The 19,097-nt window shown below is 53.0% G+C and overlaps 7 protein-coding genes across 7 annotated transcripts; 4 read left to right on the top strand and 3 right to left on the bottom strand.

Moving 5' to 3' along the window:
* Positions 1-524: 524 nt before the first annotated feature.
* Positions 525-2,973, top strand: SETTUDRAFT_25720 (uncharacterized protein; the record flags this gene model as incomplete). Its single annotated transcript, XM_008023659.1, has 6 exons — positions 525-572; positions 653-1,077; positions 1,155-1,592; positions 1,645-1,907; positions 1,954-2,523; positions 2,576-2,973. The coding sequence occupies 6 exons, from the start codon at positions 525-527 to the stop codon at positions 2,971-2,973; spliced, it is 2,142 nt and encodes a 713-aa protein (XP_008021850.1).
* A 1,928-nt stretch (positions 2,974-4,901) lies between these two features.
* SETTUDRAFT_103668 (uncharacterized protein) lies at positions 4,902-5,925 on the top strand (the record flags this gene model as incomplete). The annotated part of the gene is made up of 2 exons (XM_008024102.1): positions 4,902-5,027; positions 5,146-5,925. 2 exons carry the CDS (start codon positions 4,902-4,904, stop codon positions 5,923-5,925), a joined length of 906 nt encoding a protein of 301 aa, XP_008022293.1.
* A 1,032-nt stretch (positions 5,926-6,957) lies between these two features.
* Positions 6,958-7,836, bottom strand: SETTUDRAFT_37095 (uncharacterized protein; the record flags this gene model as incomplete). Its single annotated transcript, XM_008023720.1, has 1 exon — positions 6,958-7,836. The coding sequence occupies one exon, from the start codon at positions 7,834-7,836 to the stop codon at positions 6,958-6,960; it is 879 nt and encodes a 292-aa protein (XP_008021911.1).
* A 1,926-nt stretch (positions 7,837-9,762) lies between these two features.
* SETTUDRAFT_103052 (uncharacterized protein) lies at positions 9,763-11,220 on the bottom strand (the record flags this gene model as incomplete). The annotated part of the gene is made up of 1 exon (XM_008024103.1): positions 9,763-11,220. The coding sequence occupies one exon, from the start codon at positions 11,218-11,220 to the stop codon at positions 9,763-9,765; it is 1,458 nt and encodes a 485-aa protein (XP_008022294.1).
* Positions 11,221-13,436: 2,216 nt separating this feature from the next.
* SETTUDRAFT_167302 (uncharacterized protein) lies at positions 13,437-14,908 on the bottom strand. Its single transcript, XM_008024104.1, has 4 exons — positions 14,726-14,908; positions 14,464-14,644; positions 14,025-14,410; positions 13,437-13,918 (listed from the first exon to the last, which is right to left on the bottom strand). The coding sequence occupies exons 1-4, from the start codon at positions 14,754-14,756 to the stop codon at positions 13,641-13,643; spliced, it is 876 nt and encodes a 291-aa protein (XP_008022295.1). The 5' UTR covers positions 14,757-14,908; the 3' UTR covers positions 13,437-13,640.
* A 444-nt stretch (positions 14,909-15,352) lies between these two features.
* SETTUDRAFT_146292 (uncharacterized protein) lies at positions 15,353-16,337 on the top strand (the record flags this gene model as incomplete). Its single annotated transcript, XM_008024105.1, has 2 exons — positions 15,353-15,580; positions 15,630-16,337. 2 exons carry the CDS (start codon positions 15,353-15,355, stop codon positions 16,290-16,292), a joined length of 891 nt encoding a protein of 296 aa, XP_008022296.1. The 3' UTR covers positions 16,293-16,337.
* A 132-nt stretch (positions 16,338-16,469) lies between these two features.
* SETTUDRAFT_167303 (uncharacterized protein) lies at positions 16,470-17,966 on the top strand. Its single transcript, XM_008024106.1, has 4 exons — positions 16,470-16,549; positions 16,603-16,975; positions 17,056-17,191; positions 17,250-17,966. Exons 1-4 carry the CDS (start codon positions 16,525-16,527, stop codon positions 17,607-17,609), a joined length of 894 nt encoding a protein of 297 aa, XP_008022297.1. The 5' UTR covers positions 16,470-16,524; the 3' UTR covers positions 17,610-17,966.
* The last annotated feature ends 1,131 nt before the right edge of the window (positions 17,967-19,097 follow it).

Below are 19,097 nucleotides of genomic sequence, written 5' to 3' on the forward strand. Positions count from 1 at the left end.
TTGCACATGCAGTGCAGATCGGTGCCGCCTTGCAGATCGACCGCGCCATGCTCAATCTCATACAGCAGACGGCCAATGGATACGCCGTGCTAGCTAGCCTGCAAAATCGCGTGTCGTCGATGCATGCATGGCCTTCCACACAGACAACAAAGCCTGTTAGCTTCGCCGCGCACGACCATGGTCAGCCATGGCGGATTATTAACAGAAACATTTAGCACAGCGCGCGCGGCCATGGGGACCTGCTGAAAAAAGAACTTTGAGACGTGCGCGCGCTCGAGAAAAAGATCTCCCTCGGCCCAATCCTCGGTCCCATTCCCCCGCCATCCGATTCGCACCGTTGCTGCACGCCCCGATGACGACGTAGGGTGCTAATTGCACATGTGCGTCTTCACTTCATGGCGAAATTCCCACCTTATATCTTCTCGTGTGCCTTTTTTCGCCGATTGCGACGCGGAACACCACGGCCACTTGGGGCTGCGACTCGCCAGCTGCGTGTGGATACCTCGTAGATGAATCAGGCCAACATGACGACTCCACGACGGAAGGCATGTGTCGAATGCCGCCAGCAAAAGGTACCGACGCCCTCTGTGCCGCCCACAGCACGCGACACGCCCCCTTTGTTTGCCAGACACCCGGCTCACTGACCCTGCAGATTCGCTGCGATGTTGAGCAGCACAAGGTCCCGCATGACCCATGCGGCCGCTGCAAGAAAATGGGCTTGGAATGTCGCATCCTCCCGACTTCCACCAGGAACCTGCGCCAGACAAAAGCAGAGATGCGGCGAGAGCTCGAGGAGCTGCGCTGGAACATGCGGCAAGGCCAGCCGCCCACCGATCAAAACTACCCGCATTCAACCGCCTCGCCAAGCGTCGACATGCAGAACTACACCCCCATGGAACATGCTTCTGCCACCTATTCCGACCCTTCTGGAGGCCGCACCGACGCGTCCGACTCCATGTCGCCAGCCTTCGACTCGAGGCCCCCGACCAGAAAAGGCTCCGACAACCAGTGCACCATACCTCGCGTCATTGACGGCTTCTTGCTCGATGCAAAGCGAATCGACGACTGCTTCACCCTGTAAGCTCGACACCAGCCTCATCCCCCCATCCCCCCCTCCCCCCCCCCCTATCCTCGCACGCTGACGTCTTACATAGCTACTTCACCCAATACCATCCCTTGTTTCCCGTTCTGGACCCCAGCGTACCACCCAATGACTACTACGAACAGTCGCCATTCCTCTTCTGGGTTATTGTAGTCACGGGGTCCCGCCGGTACGCTGAGCATCCCGAGATACTCGAGAGGACAAGCCAACCAATCACTCAGCTGGCCTTTTCCTCAATGGCATTGCGCACCTCGCAGGTTCCCGTAATCCAGGGCTTGCTCATTCTCTGCACATGGCGATTGCCCACAAACTCAATGTACAAGGATACAACACACCTCATGTGTGGCTCAGCCGTACATCTTGCGACCCAGATAGGCCTGCACATTGCGGGCGTAGGCCAGGATTTCGCCAGGACGCCGCTCGAGAAGGACCAATCACTCAAAGTGCAGCGCGCTAGACTTTGGCTGTGCTGCGTCATTGTTTCGATAAGGTGGGTTTCGAAAATAACCGCCCTGCACATTCTTTTAGCTGACGACATGTAGAACGAGCACCGTGGAAGGCATTCCGCCTCTTGCCGAGTCTTTCTTTGATGGAGACGAACAAGATCGGGAGGATATGGTCCCTTACCTTCCAGCTGATTTGCAGTTTCTCCACAAGATCTACATCATCCTCATGCGTGCCATGGTCGCCATGGGCAAGACCAACCTACAATCCATCAACTGCGACGTCCGCGTATTGCGGTCCTTGATTGGCATATTCGACTCGCAGCTTCTCAGCTTGGCTCCGTCATCTCCAAGCGACCTTGGTAAGCCATTTCCCACGCATTTGTACAACATTTACTGACCAAATAGATACTCTGCAACTAAGCTGTGCCCGTATACACGTCATGGCATTCCACTTCTTCGCGCACCCAACGAACCCCGGGCCAGATGCGGAGGGCCTGTCCCGGTTTTATGCATTGTGCATTTCAGTCATTCAGTCAGCAGCGACAATGCAAACGACACAGAAAATACCCCTATCGTCCGTGTCGCAGTCTTTCATCGACCGAACCATTACCCTGGCCGGTTTCACAATCCTCAGGCTCGTCCAAAGTCCACTCGCACAACACCTGGATGTCATGGCAGGCGAACGAGCCTTTTCTCAAGCATACGAATTCTTGAAGAATGTGTCTTTGCAACCAGGAGACATCCATTTCCGGACAGCGCACATCATGAAGGACCTCTGGGGGAGTGACAAGGTGTTCCGTAAGAAGGACGGTCGCGTCGAATCGCTATATCTGAGGCTACGTACTCGATTGAGCATGAGCGTTAGTTACGACATGTTCTGGTACTGGCGAGAAGAGTTTAGCAACATGCAGAACCCGTACAACGGCGAAGAAGTATCGCTTCTTGCTAACGATGCTACTCAGCAGAACGGATCTCGTAAGCAATGTACATTTCTTCTTCCTGACTTAGGACTAACGAATATCTCAAGAATACATACCACAACAACAGCAGCAGCAACAGCCACAGCAACAACATCCACAGCCACAGCAACAACAGCAACATCACCATCATCACCAACAACAACAACAACAACAGCAACAGCTGACAGACCCTTCCTTGAGGACACAGCTTTCGATGAACAAGTTTGATCCGAGCTTGGTCAATCCCCAGCTGCAACCAGATCCTTCAGTGATGGGTGGTGGTTTCGACACTTGGGATGGACAAGACTACGGAATCCCCCCTATATTGGACCAATTCCCGGATTATGATTGGGCTGCCGGGTTTGCGTTCTCGAACGCTGACGTGCCTAGCGTTCCGGTTGGCTCAATGAACCCAATGATGCCTGGACACGGGAACGCACCAAACATGGGTTACACGTACGGTTAAACCTTACTGTCCCGGAAATAGTCTCGCGGCTAGATGCGAGGGCGGGAAGAGTTCCGAAGCTATGCAAGATCCGCGTCAACATAACCTGGTATTGCATCGGAACCGGAAGCGTGTCGATATCATTCGTTCGATGGACCACAGGCATCATACCAGGACATTTCCCGCATGAAAAAAAGCCCCTTATTGCTCACCTGAACCACTGGTGTGTTTCTTGGGTCTGTCCCAAAGAAAGCGCAGGTGGTGGAGGTTATGACGATGGAATTGGTGATCGAAGATGCGGCGAGATGATACCTAGTCGCACGGCTGACCTGCACTTTGTCGAATCTCCAAAGGTGTGAGACGGGTGCAAAGAACGTCTCTCAGTTTGGGGCGTTGCCTTGTGTTGGTACATTTCAACACACCTAAAGGATTATTCTCTAGTTGGTGAGAAGCATTCAGCCTAGGACCTATGCCGGGTTAAGGTCGCTTCTCCTGCGTCAGTAAAGAGCCGGCAACGACCTTGAAGGCACAGTAAACCTGCATTCAGCTTTGGGCGGTTGAAACCAAGCATCCAAACTATAACGAAACGCCAACGTCGACCCTCGCACCAATAATTCTAAAGAGTCAACAACAGAGGAGAAATCGAGCATGAGGCATAAGCCAGGCACTCAACTACGGTCCGGGCCAACCGCTCACTTTAAATCCCCATGCTTTCCCCTGCCCTTGAGGAGTGCCATGCGCACATGTACACGTATGTCGGCGTCGGTCAGCATACCAATCGGGGCATCACATCCCCTCGTTCTCATACGACATTGCCTTGCGTATTCAACAAGCCGCTTTTAACATCGGCGAAGCCGAGCTTTTTTTTTCTGCGCCTTCTTGTTACCCAGCCAGTGAGAAGTCATGCGTATGGCGCATGTATCGGACAGACCTTGGCCAACATCGGCAAGCGACACTACGTCAGCGAAGGCGGCATGAATTGCGGGGTGTCCTCACCACATGGGCTTTTCAACCTGGACTCTTCGCAGCCGCTTACGTGGAGCCTGATACTTGGCCTATCTTCCGGGTGCACATGTGGTTCTGGTTACATGAGGATGTTTCCCCGATTGTGCAGTGAGTTGTAGAGGCTTTTGAATGGAATTTTTTTTAATCCCTCCTAACGTCTTTCCGTTTTGCGCCAATGTCCGATTCTAATATCATGGATATTTGGCCGATAGAACTTAGAAATGCGATCGATGCAAGTCATGCGCGCGCCCACGAACTAGGATAACAGCCGCCTTAACCTTCACTATGATTTTGTACCAATGGCTGTGCTGAATCGGAGATACTTCGATGCGCAATCGATACAAATCAAACTAGACTGCGGGACACCAGCGAGGAGTTGTCTCCGGTTGGTGTAGAACCAACGTACGAATCAGAAAAGGGCTCTTACTTGATCGGGTCTCTATCCGTTCGGGCATACACACACCGAATCCGGTGGTTTGGTATAGCCTTCGCCTCTTTTTTCGGAATATTAATACTCATCAGTGGGGGCTGATGTTTTTTTCTGGAGATCCTATGGAGTGTGACAGAAAATACATATGCCTTTCAAACGTCTCTGGTTGCCATAAGAAAAACGAATCACGCAAGACGCCGAAACTCAGCGAGATCCTATCGGTGCTTGGCTAAAAGTGAGGCAATGATACATGACTTGATCTTATCATATCTCTAGGGCTACCGACTTACCTATTAGTCGGGTAGACATTTATAGTCACCACTAGATCGACCTTGCCTTTTTTCGTTGTACAACGTCTCCTCAATCTCCGAGCGTTTCTTACTTTAGTCCAACGGATATAGGCACATCCTACGTACAAAGAAAGGGCCAGGATAGCATACCAAGTAGGACAATGACGGAAACTAAGAGCGGCTCTCAAGCAAGGCCGTCCATCCAGAAGAAAGACGCAGGCAAGATGACAGCCGTTGAGAAATTGCGGGCTATGCTCGCGGATCCAGAAAAGTTCATTGCGTGCCCGGGTGTATACGATGGCTTCACAGCACGCATAGCGCTGCAAGAAGGCGTAGACTGTCTATACATGGTACGTCATGTCAAGTTGGAGGCACGGTACCCTAGTGGTCTACTCGTGTTATTCGTACATGTTCGCCATGTCGCCATGTCGCCATGATGGACAACGGCTAACGACAGCATTGCAACAGACAGGCGCAGGAACGACAATGTCACGGCTAGGCGCCGCCGACATGGGCATTGCCACGCTCAACGACATGGCCTCGAATGCAGCTATGCTAGCCTCGCTGTCGCCCCGCACGCCCCTCATCGCCGATGCAGACACGGGGTATGGCGGGCCCGTCATGGTCGGCCGCACAGTATCCTCGTACATCCGCGCCGGCGTCGCCGGGTTGCACCTGGAAGACCAAATCGTGAACAAGCGGTGTGGGCACCTCAACGGCAAGCAGCTCGTCAGCACGTCGGAGTTTGAGGCGCGGATCCGCGCGGCGGTGCTGGCCCGCGATGCGTCCGGCGGCGACATTGTCATCATTGCCCGCACCGACGCCCTGCAGTCGTTTGGCTACGACGAAGCCATAACGCGTCTCCGCGCAGCCATTGCCCAGGGTTCAGACGTTGCCTTTCTCGAGGGCGTCAATTCGGCCCAAGATGCGGCTCGCGTTTGCGCCGATCTCGCGCCCACACCCTGTCTCTTCAACAACGTGCCCGGCGGCGTGTCTCCGGACTTTTCCGTCAACCAGTGCCGCCAGATGGGGTACAAACTGGCTATTTTTCCTCTTTTGGCTTGCGAGGTCGTGTACCCTGCTGTGCGCAAGGCGGTGCAGCAAATGAAGGAGTTGGGCAATGTGCAGAGTGTCGAGGAGGATGGTAGGCGGTATGGGCCTAGGGAGTTGTTTAGGGTGTGTGGAATGGATGAGTTGATTGATTTCGACGTCAAGGCTGGGGGATTGAGTTATAAAGATGGGGCTTGAGTGGTTGAGTTGAGTGTCGTTGTTTTGCTCTCTCTCTCTCTCTCTCTCTCTCTCTCTTTTTTTTCTCTCTGGGGGTGGTTGGTTGTAATGGCGTCCCAGCTGCAATGGTTTGGTTTCCGGGGTATTCATGAAAAGAAAAAGACAAGAGGAGAGAAAAAGGCTGGCTATATTCATTTGGAGGAGCCCTGTTCGAGGGTGAGCATACATTTCTTTTCTTTTTCTTTTTACGAGCGTGTTTTATACCACAGAAAGCGAGAAAACATATCTAGCCGTCATTTCTTTTTTTTCTCTCTCTTTTTTCTTACATGAAAATTGGACAGTCAATCCTATTTTTAGTATAACATCTGTTCATTTGAGCCCGCTATTCCCTGTCTCTGCGTTATGCTGCCTCTACGTACATGCATACCTTGTATGAGGCATTGGCCAGTGAACAGGAATCACATACAAGCCAAACAGCTTTACACAAGCTATGTATGTATGTGTGTACATGTGCGATTTAACCGATTGCAGATCAACTACTGTATGTATCCAACAGATGGACCTGGTCAGACGCCACAAGCGAGAAAAAAGAAAAAAGCATGCATGCAACGCAGTGTACCTGCTTTTCGGTGTACATCAGAAACGCCACTTTGTGCAAAAAACAAGCACGAGTAGTAGTAGTAGTAGTAGTAGTAGTAGTAGTAGTAGTAGTAGTAGTACATTGCGGAGACTTTATTTTGTTTGCTTCATGAGTGACTTGGACGTGCTGACGCAGTGACTTTCACAACGGGGTGGAGTACATTACATACGATTGTTATTGTTATTCCATTACCTTTCGTCAGGTAGGTATGCCCGCTCCCTAATTGGTTATTTGATAAAGCCTTCTCAAAGAAATTGGTGTGATTGTATATGAAATCAGTATTTAAAGATGGAAAGTGCATGCCTAACATATTTTTTTCTTTTCTTATAGCTCTCGAGCGCTACCCACTCAGGGAGACATTTTCACCATGCCCACCACAGCTCTCCAACGCCTACCAACTACATCGCCGCGATTTAAGAAGCAGCTCCAAAATAGACATTGAGGATGAGATTGGTGGCCCCACTGATACTATTAAGATCTGTGGTGCCGGCTCGAAACTGCATGTTGTCGACTCCATCATAATTGTACGACAATTCATACTCGTGGTCGGCGCCCGTGTTTTCCCTCTCGATGGACTTGGTGCCCGCCACGCTCCACAGAACCGACGTGGTAACCTTGTATTCGAATTTGAGCTTGTAATCCACGCCCGCGGTGTCGACGAGAAGCGCCATGCGGCCGAAAGCGACCTTGAATTTGCCCGGCGCGGTCCACCAGTCCGTCGTGAAGTCTACCAGGCTCTTTGTGATTTGGAAGGGTTTGAAGTAGACGGTTTTCTGGCAGATGGGCTCTACGGCTTGCCCGAGCTGGATGTTATCCGGGTCGATGATTTGAAGCGTGTCTTTGAGAACCGTTACGCAGAAGTAGTTGGTTTGGCAGTACCCATGGACTGTGAGGACATAGTCGCCTGGTGGATCCGGGTCGCAGTCTACGCTAAATTGCCTCGGAGAGACACACGGATTACGGATTGCAGTGGGATGCGCCTGCAGCAGCCCGTTTTGTCTGCACACAGCGTTTAGATTTGGCTTATAGAAGACGGTAGCCCGGGAGTTGAGTTCCTTGTTTTGCAAATCGCGCGTGCGTAACTCGTGGATTGACTCGTTGGCTCGGAAATGGTCGTCCAATCGCCTCATGAGAGCTCGCTCGGTTGCATACTCGCCATCCCCATTGCGTACGTGACGAGCGACCTCGTCGTGGTGAAAGTAGAGATCAAAATGCAGATCTTCAGAAGGCAGGGGATTGCCATGAACGGAGAAGCCTAAGAGAAGGCAGACGAGTAGAGATAGCACTGTCATGGTGCAAGGGGAAATACCAAACGGATGGAATAAGAGTGCTTGAATGATAAGGAATTGGAGTACATCGCTCTTGTTATAAAGAGCTGCGCTCAGAAGGGCATTGCTAGGTGATGATAGAACTGTACTCCATAAGCGGCTGTTTACGCGCTTAGCTCATCTGATAACTTTCTTTTGACAGTTCATAATCCTGATATCTGACTGTATTTAGGCGGTTCCGCAGACTCGAATATACGACGGAGCTCGTATGCTTTGAGGCCCTGCCTAGCCTGTATTGCTTGACTAAACCAAACCACACCACAACCTTCAGACCCCGCATCAGCCCGTGGGAACCCCTGGTGCTCTATTCCGTAGCCTAGCTTCAATGTAGTATCTAAATATCTCTGATCACTAATATGGCTCACCAGCGATGCGTCTCGTGAAATACTCGTACTGATACTACTGATATCTTCTATTGCTATCCGTGCCGTGCTATACCCTTATAGCGGTTCTTAGAACAATATTTACGTGTGGATAGTAGGTGGAGACTTGGAAAAATTACGAGCTCCTTCGTACTAGTACAACCTTCAAGAATTGACTCCAAGGACACTTGGCCTACAGCACTTGCATGTTAGTAATTCAGAAATTACTTCTCACCACATCATGAACGTATTCTATTAATACTAAGTTGCACACGATAGTAAGATGGACTGATATGATCCTGGTCTGACAGCTAACCTAGAGCGCCAACCAGAGTCAAGCAGCTCCAGTACAAAGCGCGGTTAGATATCTAGGTTATCTAGACTGAGTATGTCACGTAGACCCAAGTCTAGTCACTCAAATCCATTAACCAGTATGATCAGATTTCAATATATGTAGTTTATTTTCTGTTCAAATGCAGATATGTTATCCAGCGAAGTGTCTGATACACCCAATAAGTTTGCCATGCCGCGAAGTTCGTACCGCTAGTAATGGTAAGATTTAAGGTTATAGATTTAGGATTTCTTTATTGAGAGAGTGGCAAAATAAGGTTCGGAGGTGATCGGAGACAAACGGCCAGGTAGGATGAACTACAATCCCTACATAGAGAGCTATTTACAGTGCATAAGCTGATAAGTCTAATCAACTCTAAATAACTCTAAACCAGAGATGGGCCAATTGTAAAGAGACCAGACTGGAGGTGCTATGTTTTACGAGGTGATGTTACGTAAATCAGAAGAGAATGCGGCCTGGTACATCGTGCATCCCAGCACACTAGGATAGACACTGGGTTACTCGTAGTCAGCGTGATCCAAGCCGATGAAGAATCACGCAGCATATCACGTGGCTATATCTAACTAAGTATTTAAGTAGGAAGTCGGTAGTCATAGTTGCTATCTCACTGTGTACTCTACTGTAGACGTTATATACGTTATTTATTTTCTTCTTCCATGTGAAGAAAGGAAAGGAGGGTAAAACGATAGTGTGTCGTTTTCTACACATCGACGCATGTCGTGTTCTAAGGATATCATCGTACGTGCAAAAAAAAAGGCTCAAAACAAATAACCGCCCCAAACCACCACCTTCACCACCTCTCTACAGGAAGTGTTGAATCTTTCCATCTCCTACACATGTATACGCGCACGCATATATGTACTCTTTTGAAATATCTTGTCATGCAAAGTGAGTGAGTGAGTGAGTGATGCCGAACTCAAAAAAAAGTCACACACACATAAGCATGGGAAGAAGAAGACAGTAATAAAGGGGGAAATCAAAACAACGGCTGAAAAAAAAGATGTGATGCTGAAGGAGAGATTACGAAACGTAAAACATCCACAGATACATCCAGAAAAAAGTTCTCTATATAAATGCACGGGGGTACCCAAAACCACTGGGAACCTGCCCGAGCAGCCAGAAATAAAAGGTAGTATCAAAATGAGTGGACACGGGTTATTGGCCGAGTTATCCCTTTTACATAAAAGGCAACACCACGCCCTTTCTGATGGGGCTTCCCCTACCATCTACCGTGCTGCCATCAGCACTGTATCCAGAATCGCGATCAACGTCGTCATTGTCAAAGTCGATGTCGAAATCTGGTTCCTTTTCCTCGTCTTCGTCCTCTTCGTCGCCATCCCATGCTTTCTGCGTTGCACCGCGCGAGTTCCATCGCAGGGTGCGACTGATGCTGTCGAACCACTCGGTGGGCTGGGAGAGCACAGTAGGGAACGGATATTGCGAGGCTGCGATGGTGACGTGGTCGCCCTGGCGGAGCTCGACGCGGCCCTTGCCGTCAAAGGCGCAGTATGCAGTTGCGCGCGACTTGAGGGGTACCGCGATGCGCAGGAGCATGCTGTCGTTGAGAAGCATGGGGCGGAAGGACAGAGTGTGAGGACAGATGGGGGTCAGAAGAATGGCAGGGATATCGGGGTGGACTAGCGAGCCGCCTGCTGACAGCGAATAGGCAGTCGAGCCGGTAGGCGTGGAGAAGATGCAGCCGTCTGCCTGCACAACAGTGAGCAGGTTGTTGTCGCCGTACAGTTCCAAGTTGGAGACGTAGGGCGATGGGCCGCGGTCAATGACGAGCTCGTTGAGCACCTCAAACTGCTCGGCTTCAACATGTTGAGGCGATCCTTGGGCGGCGTTCTTCTGGTAGCGGTATACAGTGCAGGTGAAGCGCATGCGGAGATTGACCCGCATACCCGTTTCGCACATGATCTTATCTAGCGCGGGGCGATACTGCGCAAACTCGAAATTGGTAAGGAAACCAAGACTGCCGAGCGAGAAGGACAGAATCGGGGGCACGATGCGCTGGAAAAGCCACGAAGTGAAGAGGACAGTGCCGTCACCGCCGAGGGTAAGGACGAGGTCGAAGATCTCGGGCGTTTCCCAGCAGAGATCAGGAGTCCACCAGCGCAGCATGTTTTTGTAGCGCGGGTCTTTTGCCAGCAGAGAGGCAGCATCGAAGCGCTTCGACTTCTGCAGCTTGTGGTCAACGTATACGTTCACTCCCACGTCGGAGCCGTAACGCGACGTGATCATGAGCCACTCGGTCAGTTCGCGCGTCAGGTATACAAGGTTGTTGTCCCGGGCCTTTGTGACGATCATGACGTTGCGCACTGTCATCTTGATGGGCCGTCGCTGGAGCTGCTTGGAGACTTCGCGGACGCTGCATGCCGTCTGCATGAGCCTCGAGTGCGAAATCGTCTCGTCTTCGGACATCTCCTCGAGCACCTTGCCCAGGTTGACTGCCTTGTCAAACTTCTTGTGGAAAAAGCAAGGCGAGGCAAGCGCCGCCATCCTGCTGGCAGAAATGTCTCCAGAGTCCAGCTCGAGCTCCGAGATGGCCTTGACGAGCTGCGAGTGCGTGATGCTCTTGGACCGGGTGCTCTTGCGCTCGTTGCTGGCGCCGTCCACGGCGGGTGCGTCCATGGTGGCTGGCATGGGTGGGGGCCGGGACTGCAGGGCCTTGAGAATAGTCTGGCGGGGAATGGCCGAGTCAATGGAACAAGCGTTCTTGCGGTGTTTGCGTGTGCGGTTCTCGCCAAATGAAGGCACGCGGGGCAAGACGGACAGGTTCTCGATGGACGACGAGGTGCTGATAGGGATGGGGGTTGGGTTGCGAGCGACGTCGTCCGAGGTCAGATTGGCTGGTTGGTGTGTGACAGCGGGCGCACCGCCAGTTTCAGCCGTTGTTACCGACGCATTATACGGCGCGTCCGGGGGGCAGTGGACGCTTGTCTGTGGAGGTTGCGGCGATTCTGGGCGAGTGAGATTATTAAATGATGCGTCGGCATCGACGGATTTAACGTCGGAGAAACTCGAATTGGCCCGTGGGGACAGGAGGGGGTGGATCTTTGCCGGACTGAACGGCTCCCCATTCTTGTGGAAACTGGCCGACAACATGGTCGCTCGAATTTGTCAGGCGGCGGGATCGGCAGCGGGCTGTTTGGCAAAATCTTCTATCTAACTGGCTTGTTGTCGCTGTGTGCGGTTCGGGGGCGGACGGAGTATTAACCCGAGGCGCGGTATCGGTTGCCGCGGCAAAGTATGTACAACGAAAGGAGAACGTAGCCAGACGGTCCGGGCGAAGGAAGTTGAATCCTCCAGGCAGATAACTATGTAAAAAAAAAGGACAGCGAGAACGGTGGATCGTGCTACTGCATGGGCGTGAGTCGTCTTGTTTCTCGGTGCTTGGTCACAGCTAGCGAGAGGTGCAGGCCGCTCTTCAAGAGGGATGGATGGTGAAGGAAGAGTCCTGCTCAACCGAAGAAACAAAACGACCAAGAAGAAGAAGAGAAGGAAGAAGAGGAAGAAATAGAAAGGGTACACACGCAACACAACGGCAAGCCGTGTGACAAAGAAGCAACGGCGCAGGATGGGAAATGACTGAAGGGCAGGTTGAGGCACGTCTTAGGCACGCTGCAAGACGTCCTATATTGACTTTGACATCTGCACAACATGGCTGTCACCGCCAGGCTGAAGCAGAGCCACTTTCCGGCCCCACGCGCCAGCCTCAAACGAAGTCACCGTCAATGTGTTGCGGCTAACCCGTCGGCTCGTCGTGACACTCTGCGTGTCACAAAACTCGTGGGTCCACCTCGGGGCTTCCACCAAACATAGAACGAAGCTATACTCCAACCACTGCTTTGACACACATCCCCCCAAGCCTCAGGCGGCATAGAGGCGAGTGCGAGCCTGTCTCTTTCGGCGCGCTCCACCGCATGGCCACGGCCCCTTCAGCTGTCAAGATTCCTTCGAGAGCGCGACGCCTCCTTGGCAGGCCAGCACTCCCTCCCGTGTGGAGATAGGCCAGCCGATCCAGCCGTCGGTTCCTACTGTAGCGATACTCTCCGAGTTTGATGTGCTCTCGGCCATGGCTGCTTACTGGCTGGCCGTGATGGTTCAGAACAGACACTCTCCAGTCGCGTCCCGAACCGCGTCGCCGCACAGTAGAAGCGTTCTTCAATCGACCAGCTGGGCCCGATGCAGACTAGTTTGCTTCCGTCGACGGCCTCCTTTGATTCGAATCAACTTCTGGTACAGAGCTGGTTTAGGCGAGACAGCTCCATCCTCGCTAAAAGCTGACTTTCGCAACACGTTGACAAAGCGGAGCCCGACTGCATTGAATCGCTGCCGTGAGAACCGCCGTCCCACAGACTTCTTACACCTCGCATTGCCGTCGCATGGGGTGAGGGAGGGAGACGTGGTTACGGTACACGTTGTGTAGAACATAGATGGCAAAGGGCCAGTAGTCGCTGCCCACGACGTTGCAGCGCCCGTCTCCGCCGCCTATACGCCCGAATCGCCGATTCGCACCCTTCTGTTTGCCCAGAGCTGCGTGCTGAAACCTACAAATCTCACTGGCCCGATTGGAGTCCTATGTCATTTTGTTCAAGCGCTGCTCCAAAACGGCCCAGCTCCCCTATCGTCGGCGCGCGAGGGCACGCGGCAGCAGTAACCTGAGGCGCATTCGTCGCAAACTAGCGCTTGTCGACATCTTACTGACGCAATCCTGCTAGAGTATCAGATCAACATCGCTAACATTCAAGCCCCCATGTTACCGCCACACCAGCATCTGCCAGCGAATCAGGGCCATTGTGTACACGTAGCAGCGTGGAGCAAGGACGAAGTGGAAGGAAGGTGTCGCGGGAACCAAATGTTCTGTATTTTGGCTTGTGTGTGAGCCCAAGTAGTTCTTCTAGCCTGCGTACAGTGCGAAAACAATTGCCCAAAACATTCGAGAGCTTTTCGTAATGACGAGGTCATGACTCTGCAGTCTTTTGGAGTCATGGACATGTCATGGTATCTAGTGAAGTCGGAACTAAAGAAAAGGTAGGCAAGTAAACTGCTCATCGAAGAGCCTTGCGGGCGAAGATGGGCAGAACAAAGGATGCCTCGTGGATTTCCTTGCTGTAGTACCTGCACAGAGACTCCTCCTCTTCAGTAGACCAGCTGCGAAGAGGCTTCTTGAGGTCGCGGGTGGCATCCTTGCTGCAGACCATGAAGCCAATCTGGCCCGAGGGGTAGGTAGGGATCGTGGTGTACGCGTACTCGACGGTAGGGAAGACCTCCTTGCAGGCCTTCTTGAGGTTGACGATCAGGGGCATGTGGAGCCATTGGTTTTCAGCTACACGGAGGGAAATGTTAGCCGCTGACCGAAACAGCACCGGTTGGGCGCGGGGAGGTCGTCGAATCATGTGCATAAAGTAGAGGGTTGAGAGAGGGCTTACAACCTTGGGTGGTAATGACACCGCCTTCGCGGAGCGCTCCGTTCAGCAGCTGGAAGTATTCCTTCTGGAACAAGGCCTCAGCAGGACCCTCGGGGTCGCTGGAGTCGGTGATGATGACGTCGAACTCGCCCTTCTTGTCCTCGAGGAACTTGAAGCCATCGCCAACAATCGTCGTCGTCTTGGGGTGCTCGAAGCCGACAGACATGCCGGGCAGGTACTGCTTGGAGAGGCGGATGACGGCCTCGTCAATGTCGCAGAGAACGGCCTCCTTGACGCAGTCGTGCTTGACGACCTCGCGGAGCACACCGCCGTCGCCGCCGCCAATGACCAAGACCTTCTCGGGGTTGGGGTGCGAGTTCATGGCGAGGTGGGTGATCATCTCCTGGTAGCTGTCTTGTGTATCAGCGAGCGCCCGGGCATGCCCATGTACAGTGTAGCATACGAGAACTCATCGCGCTCGGTGCACTGGATGACGTTGTCGAGAACGAGGACGGTGCCGTAGTCGGTCGACTCAAAGATGAGCACGTCCTGGTACTTGCTCTTCTCGTGGTGAAGAACCTCCTTGACCTGCAGCGTCATGGCCTGGCCGGGCCACATGCCGGAAATCTCACGGAACCAGCCATCTAGGAACGCCAGTTAGCCGTCGTCCAGCATGGCCCACGGATAGATGAGTCTTGTCGCTGGGCAAACTCTGCGCATCTTACCCTTGATGGTGGGGTGCTCAATGGAAGGCATCGTGTCGGTAAAAGGGCGCGTAGAGGCGAAGCGAGTGCAGCGGGTGTGTGGGCGAGATGTCGCGGTTGCTGAGCAGCGGCTGCCAAATGAGACTGAGGATTTGCAGAGCCAGCGGCGGGTATATATGGAGAAGGCCAGGGCGGAGGTTTGAGTTTTCCTTACTGCTTGCGTTGGGCACAATTTTCCAGCCCTATGCACGTCACTGGTCCGCTGTGCGCGCGGAATTGCCCCGCCATCCCCCACCATGGTGCTAAGTCGAGTCGGCATGTCCAGCCGCCCAGACGGCCCTCGTTACGATGCATTTGCACCTCTCACCATGGCCGTGTTTGGTCCCCATCCAAGGCAGCCAAATGTGCGTCGAGAAAAATGCGACTCTCTGCGTGCAAACGACACTGCCGACATGGGGTTGATCCTGCAGCCAAACCTGATGTACAGGGCGGCCTAGCTGCACACTAAGTCCTGCTTGAGCATGAGGGCGCACATGGCTGCCGCCTCGTCACCTTCAGCCGTCACAAAAGACGCATAAAGAGAGGGGCATCGGAGGGTGAAGACACGATATCCAGCTGGCTGCAAGCATCCCATCGAGACACACAAACATGACCGAACAAGCCCCAGCGAGAGATGCCGCCGAAGAGCGCAGCGCCGTCGAGCAGATTGTCTCCACCAAGGCCTACGTCGATAAGCCCGAGCTACTGTCCTGGTACACCAGCGAGCTCGAGGAGCCCAAGCCCGATGTCAGGGATCTGTTCGAGAGCTACAGCAAGGTGCCCCGGGCGGACGTGGTAGCGCACATCAAGCACATCAGGGACGAGGCATTCAAGATTGTCAGTCTGCCTTGCCACGTGAATGAGCCAGGCTCATGTTTCTGTCTAGCATCCTTACCCATGTCTGGGCAACTGGGGCTTCCTCAACTTTTCCATCGGAACAGGGCCCGCGTACCACCAAGTCGTCAGCCGCATCAAGAATGGAGAGCGATTCCTCGATCTGGGCTGCTGCATGGGCCAAGACATTCGCAAGCTTGTCCGCGACGGCGCTCCGTCGGGGAATACGTATGCTTCTGATCTCAAGAGGGACTTTTGGGACTTTGGCTACGACATGTTCCTTGACAGGTCGACGCTGCAGACCGAGTTTGTGCAGGCCGACATCTTCGACCCTGACTCGCAGTTGAAGCAGCTGGATGGCACCGTTGATATCGTCAATGCAGCCTCATTCTTCCACCTTTTCGACTGGGACGGCCAGGTCAAGGCCGCAAAGCGCGTGGCTCAGCTGTTGAAGCCGGTGCCCAACTCGGTCATCATTGGGCGGCAAGGCGGACAGCCCCAAGCCGGCAAAATTGCGCATTTGATGAAGGATGTAAATGCCTTTTGGCACAACGTCGAGTCATGGAAGGATATGTGGAAGAAGGTTGGCGAGGAGACGGGGACAGAGTGGACGGTTGAAGCCAAGCTTGGCGAAGAAGACTTGTCCAAGAGGATGAAGACCCAGCTGATCCCCCCTGCAACGGGGTTCATGACGTTTGTTATTCGCAGAGTGTGAGTGCGTTCAAGTCGAGATGGCGTAGAACAGAATGAAGCCCTTTGCCCACCCACTTCCGCCTACCATGCAAGACAGTCGCGCCAGCCAGCCAATGAGCGGCTGCCGGGGTCCGAGCAAGCAGGCCAAACTCAATCTGGCTTCAACACCACGATTGCATCTTCAGTCCCCGGCCCATTGCTTCACGTCGTCCTTGTTTCTTGCTGCTCGCGATTCCCCTTAGCAGTCGCACATCATGGATCCTTACTCCCCAGAAGGAGGTATGCGCCGGCGCCTCTCACGATACCCGCCTGCCCCCACTAACGCCCGCCAGAGCTCATCAACATCCACTCGGCCTTCCACGCTGGCGCCTACCAACAAGTCCTCGACTTCGACACATCCTCCTTCTCCGCCTCCAATGCGCTCCCTGCCCGCGTCCTCAAGCTGCGCAGCCAAATCGCCCTCGGCCAGGCAGAATCAGTATCCAGCGAACTCGCAGCGGAGAAGACACCGGATCTTGTCGCGGTAAAGCTGCTGGCAGACTACGAGCAAGGCAAAGATGTCCTGAGCGAGGCGAAAAAACTAGCTGAGCAGAGCGGACAGGAGAGCCTGGCAGTGCAGCTTTGCGTGGGTATGATTCTCGAGCGGGCCGGAGAGACAGAGGCTGCGCTTGAACTGTTGAGCAAGCACCAAGGCAGCCTGGATGCGTATGTTCCCTCAGCATGCCTAGGTCCAATCGGCGTATTAGGGACACCGAGTTGGGACACAATGGCTGACACGTGCGCAGGGTAGCGCTCATTGTGCAAATCCACCTCCAGCAAAACCGTACAGACCTCGCTGCCAAGGAAGCCCAGCGCGCACGGAAATGGGCACAAGACAGCCTCCTGGTGAATATTGCTGAGAGCTGGGTTGGCATGCGCGAGGTTCGTTGTTTGCCTACATTGTCATAGGTTGTTCGACAAGACGCTAATGTTACCCCAGGGCGGCGAGAAATACCAGTCCGCATTCTACGTATTCGAGGAACTGGCCACAACTGCACAGTCCACCTCACCACACTCTCTCGTCGCGCAAGCCGTGTCCGAGCTCCATCTTGGCCGCCTCCCTGAAGCTGAGGCCGCTTTACAACAAGCCCTCTCAATCGACGGCACATCGGCCGACACAATTGCAAACATGATTGTCTTGAACACATTGCTGGGCAAGAACGAAGAGACGGAGGAGATGAAGACACAACTTCAGTCGGTGGCCCCACAACACCCGGCCATCGCAGACTGGGCTAGCAAGAAGGAGGAATTCGCAAAGGCTGCCGCAAAGTACACACCGCAGTTCGAGGTGGCTTCGTAAGAAGGGGGCGAAAACAGCAGCAACCCCGGATTTGCATGAAGAGAGGTGGTTTATCAAACGGAGTAACGACAAGCGTGAGAAGCCGGAGGGGCCGCCCCAAACTCAGACCGCAAAAGGCGCGATCCGATGGCATTAGCTGGTGTGAAAGCGACGGAAGAAGCAAAGAATGAAGCGACCGACATATTGACAAATACATGAGGCAGCCGAAGTATGCAATGGATGATGAATTGAAAAGTGTGGGAGCTTGGACAATAGTCATCAGCGGTAACAAAGGGCACTTGTTGTTTGCATGACCACTCCTACAGACTACGAAATAGAGACACGACAACATGACCAAGGTGCTCCAATGCGTCCAGCCACCATAGTTCAGCCATGCGTACTACATGTGAGAAAGGCATCCATGGCATATCTCTCCCTCTCTCTCTATGTATGCTCAGCCGCATCAACTCGCAGTGCCAATACCTCGATTACAATTACACAACCGACTTTACATGCCAGCCGCTAAATATGACACACATGACCATGTGTATCCTCGCCAAACCTTCTCTTCCTCCTTCTCCTCCTTCTCCTTCTCCTTCTCCTTCTCCTTCTCCTTCTCCCTCTTCTACCCTCCCCTTCTCACATCACACCATTACCCCTACATATCCCCGGCAGCCTCATGTTCCGGAAAAAGATGTAAGCCCACACCCTCCCGTATAATTTCCAGCGTGGCATTTTTCTTCTTCCCTTCTCTGGCTAGAAAAAGGGGGTAAAGTTGCGGTCAGTCAGCAGGTGCGTCACATGCGGGGTGTGTGTGAGCTTGTGTATGGATTTAGGGTGCGCCGGTCGAGACGCACGGGGGCTGCTTGGTATGTACGTATGTATGTATGTATGGATGGATGGATGGATGGTCTGTGTGTCTGTGTGTCTGCGTACCATGTGGTATTAAGTGCGCTGTTAGAGGAGAAGAAGAATATGTGTTTGATGATTTAGTACAAGTATGGAGATCGACGCCTCACAAGTGGAGATGTTTTTTTAGCGGTAGATCTCTCTCTCTTTCATTCTGTCTATCTGTCTGTCTTTCTGTTTGTGCTGATACACGCGATTCTGGAATTCTTCCATCGGTCCTATTATTCGTGTGGCCATGGCACCGTTCATAATTTTTTTCCCCTCCCCCCTTGGTCTTACTGGCAATACGTAAGCTACAAATGTGCATGTGCATGTGCGTTGCGGTCAAAGCATCACGTATCACGTGGGAAAGAGAAGAATGAATTAATGAAAGGGGGGGGGGTCAATCAGCACCTCCCTCAAATCTCACCATGTTGTTTCGTTGACTTTGAATTTCTTCCATGATTACGGATGGTCCCGTATCGTGCGTAGAAACGGGGTGTGGGTGATTTTGAGTGGACGGCGTCGCCCGTTGTTCCCTACGTCTGACACGTCGTGCGTGCGAGACAGCATACATCTGCAACGAGTATTGTTGTGGAGCCGGGACTTGATACATCCGGG

This window comes from Exserohilum turcica, assembly GCF_000359705.1.
Source record: "Exserohilum turcica Et28A unplaced genomic scaffold SETTUscaffold_11, whole genome shotgun sequence".
NCBI classification, from domain to species: Eukaryota; Fungi; Ascomycota; class Dothideomycetes; order Pleosporales; family Pleosporaceae; genus Exserohilum; species Exserohilum turcicum.

Bases quoted from the DNA above. Each gene is read 5' to 3' on its own strand.
- SETTUDRAFT_167302 (XM_008024104.1), bottom strand. From the start codon at position 14,756: ATGCCTTCCATTGAGCACCCCACCATCAAGG. The intron at 14,645-14,725 runs GTAAGATGCGCA...TGGCGTTCCTAG, and splicing joins TGAGCACCCCACCATCAAGG to ATGGCTGGTTCCGTGAGATT. The intron at 14,411-14,463 runs GTATGCTACACT...TACACAAGACAG, and splicing joins ACCGAGCGCGATGAGTTCTC to CTACCAGGAGATGATCACCC.
- SETTUDRAFT_167303 (XM_008024106.1), top strand. From the start codon at position 16,525: ATGGATCCTTACTCCCCAGAAGGAG. The intron at 16,976-17,055 runs GTATGTTCCCTC...ACACGTGCGCAG, and splicing joins CACCAAGGCAGCCTGGATGC to GGTAGCGCTCATTGTGCAAA. The intron at 17,192-17,249 runs GTTCGTTGTTTG...ATGTTACCCCAG, and splicing joins GCTGGGTTGGCATGCGCGAG to GGCGGCGAGAAATACCAGTC.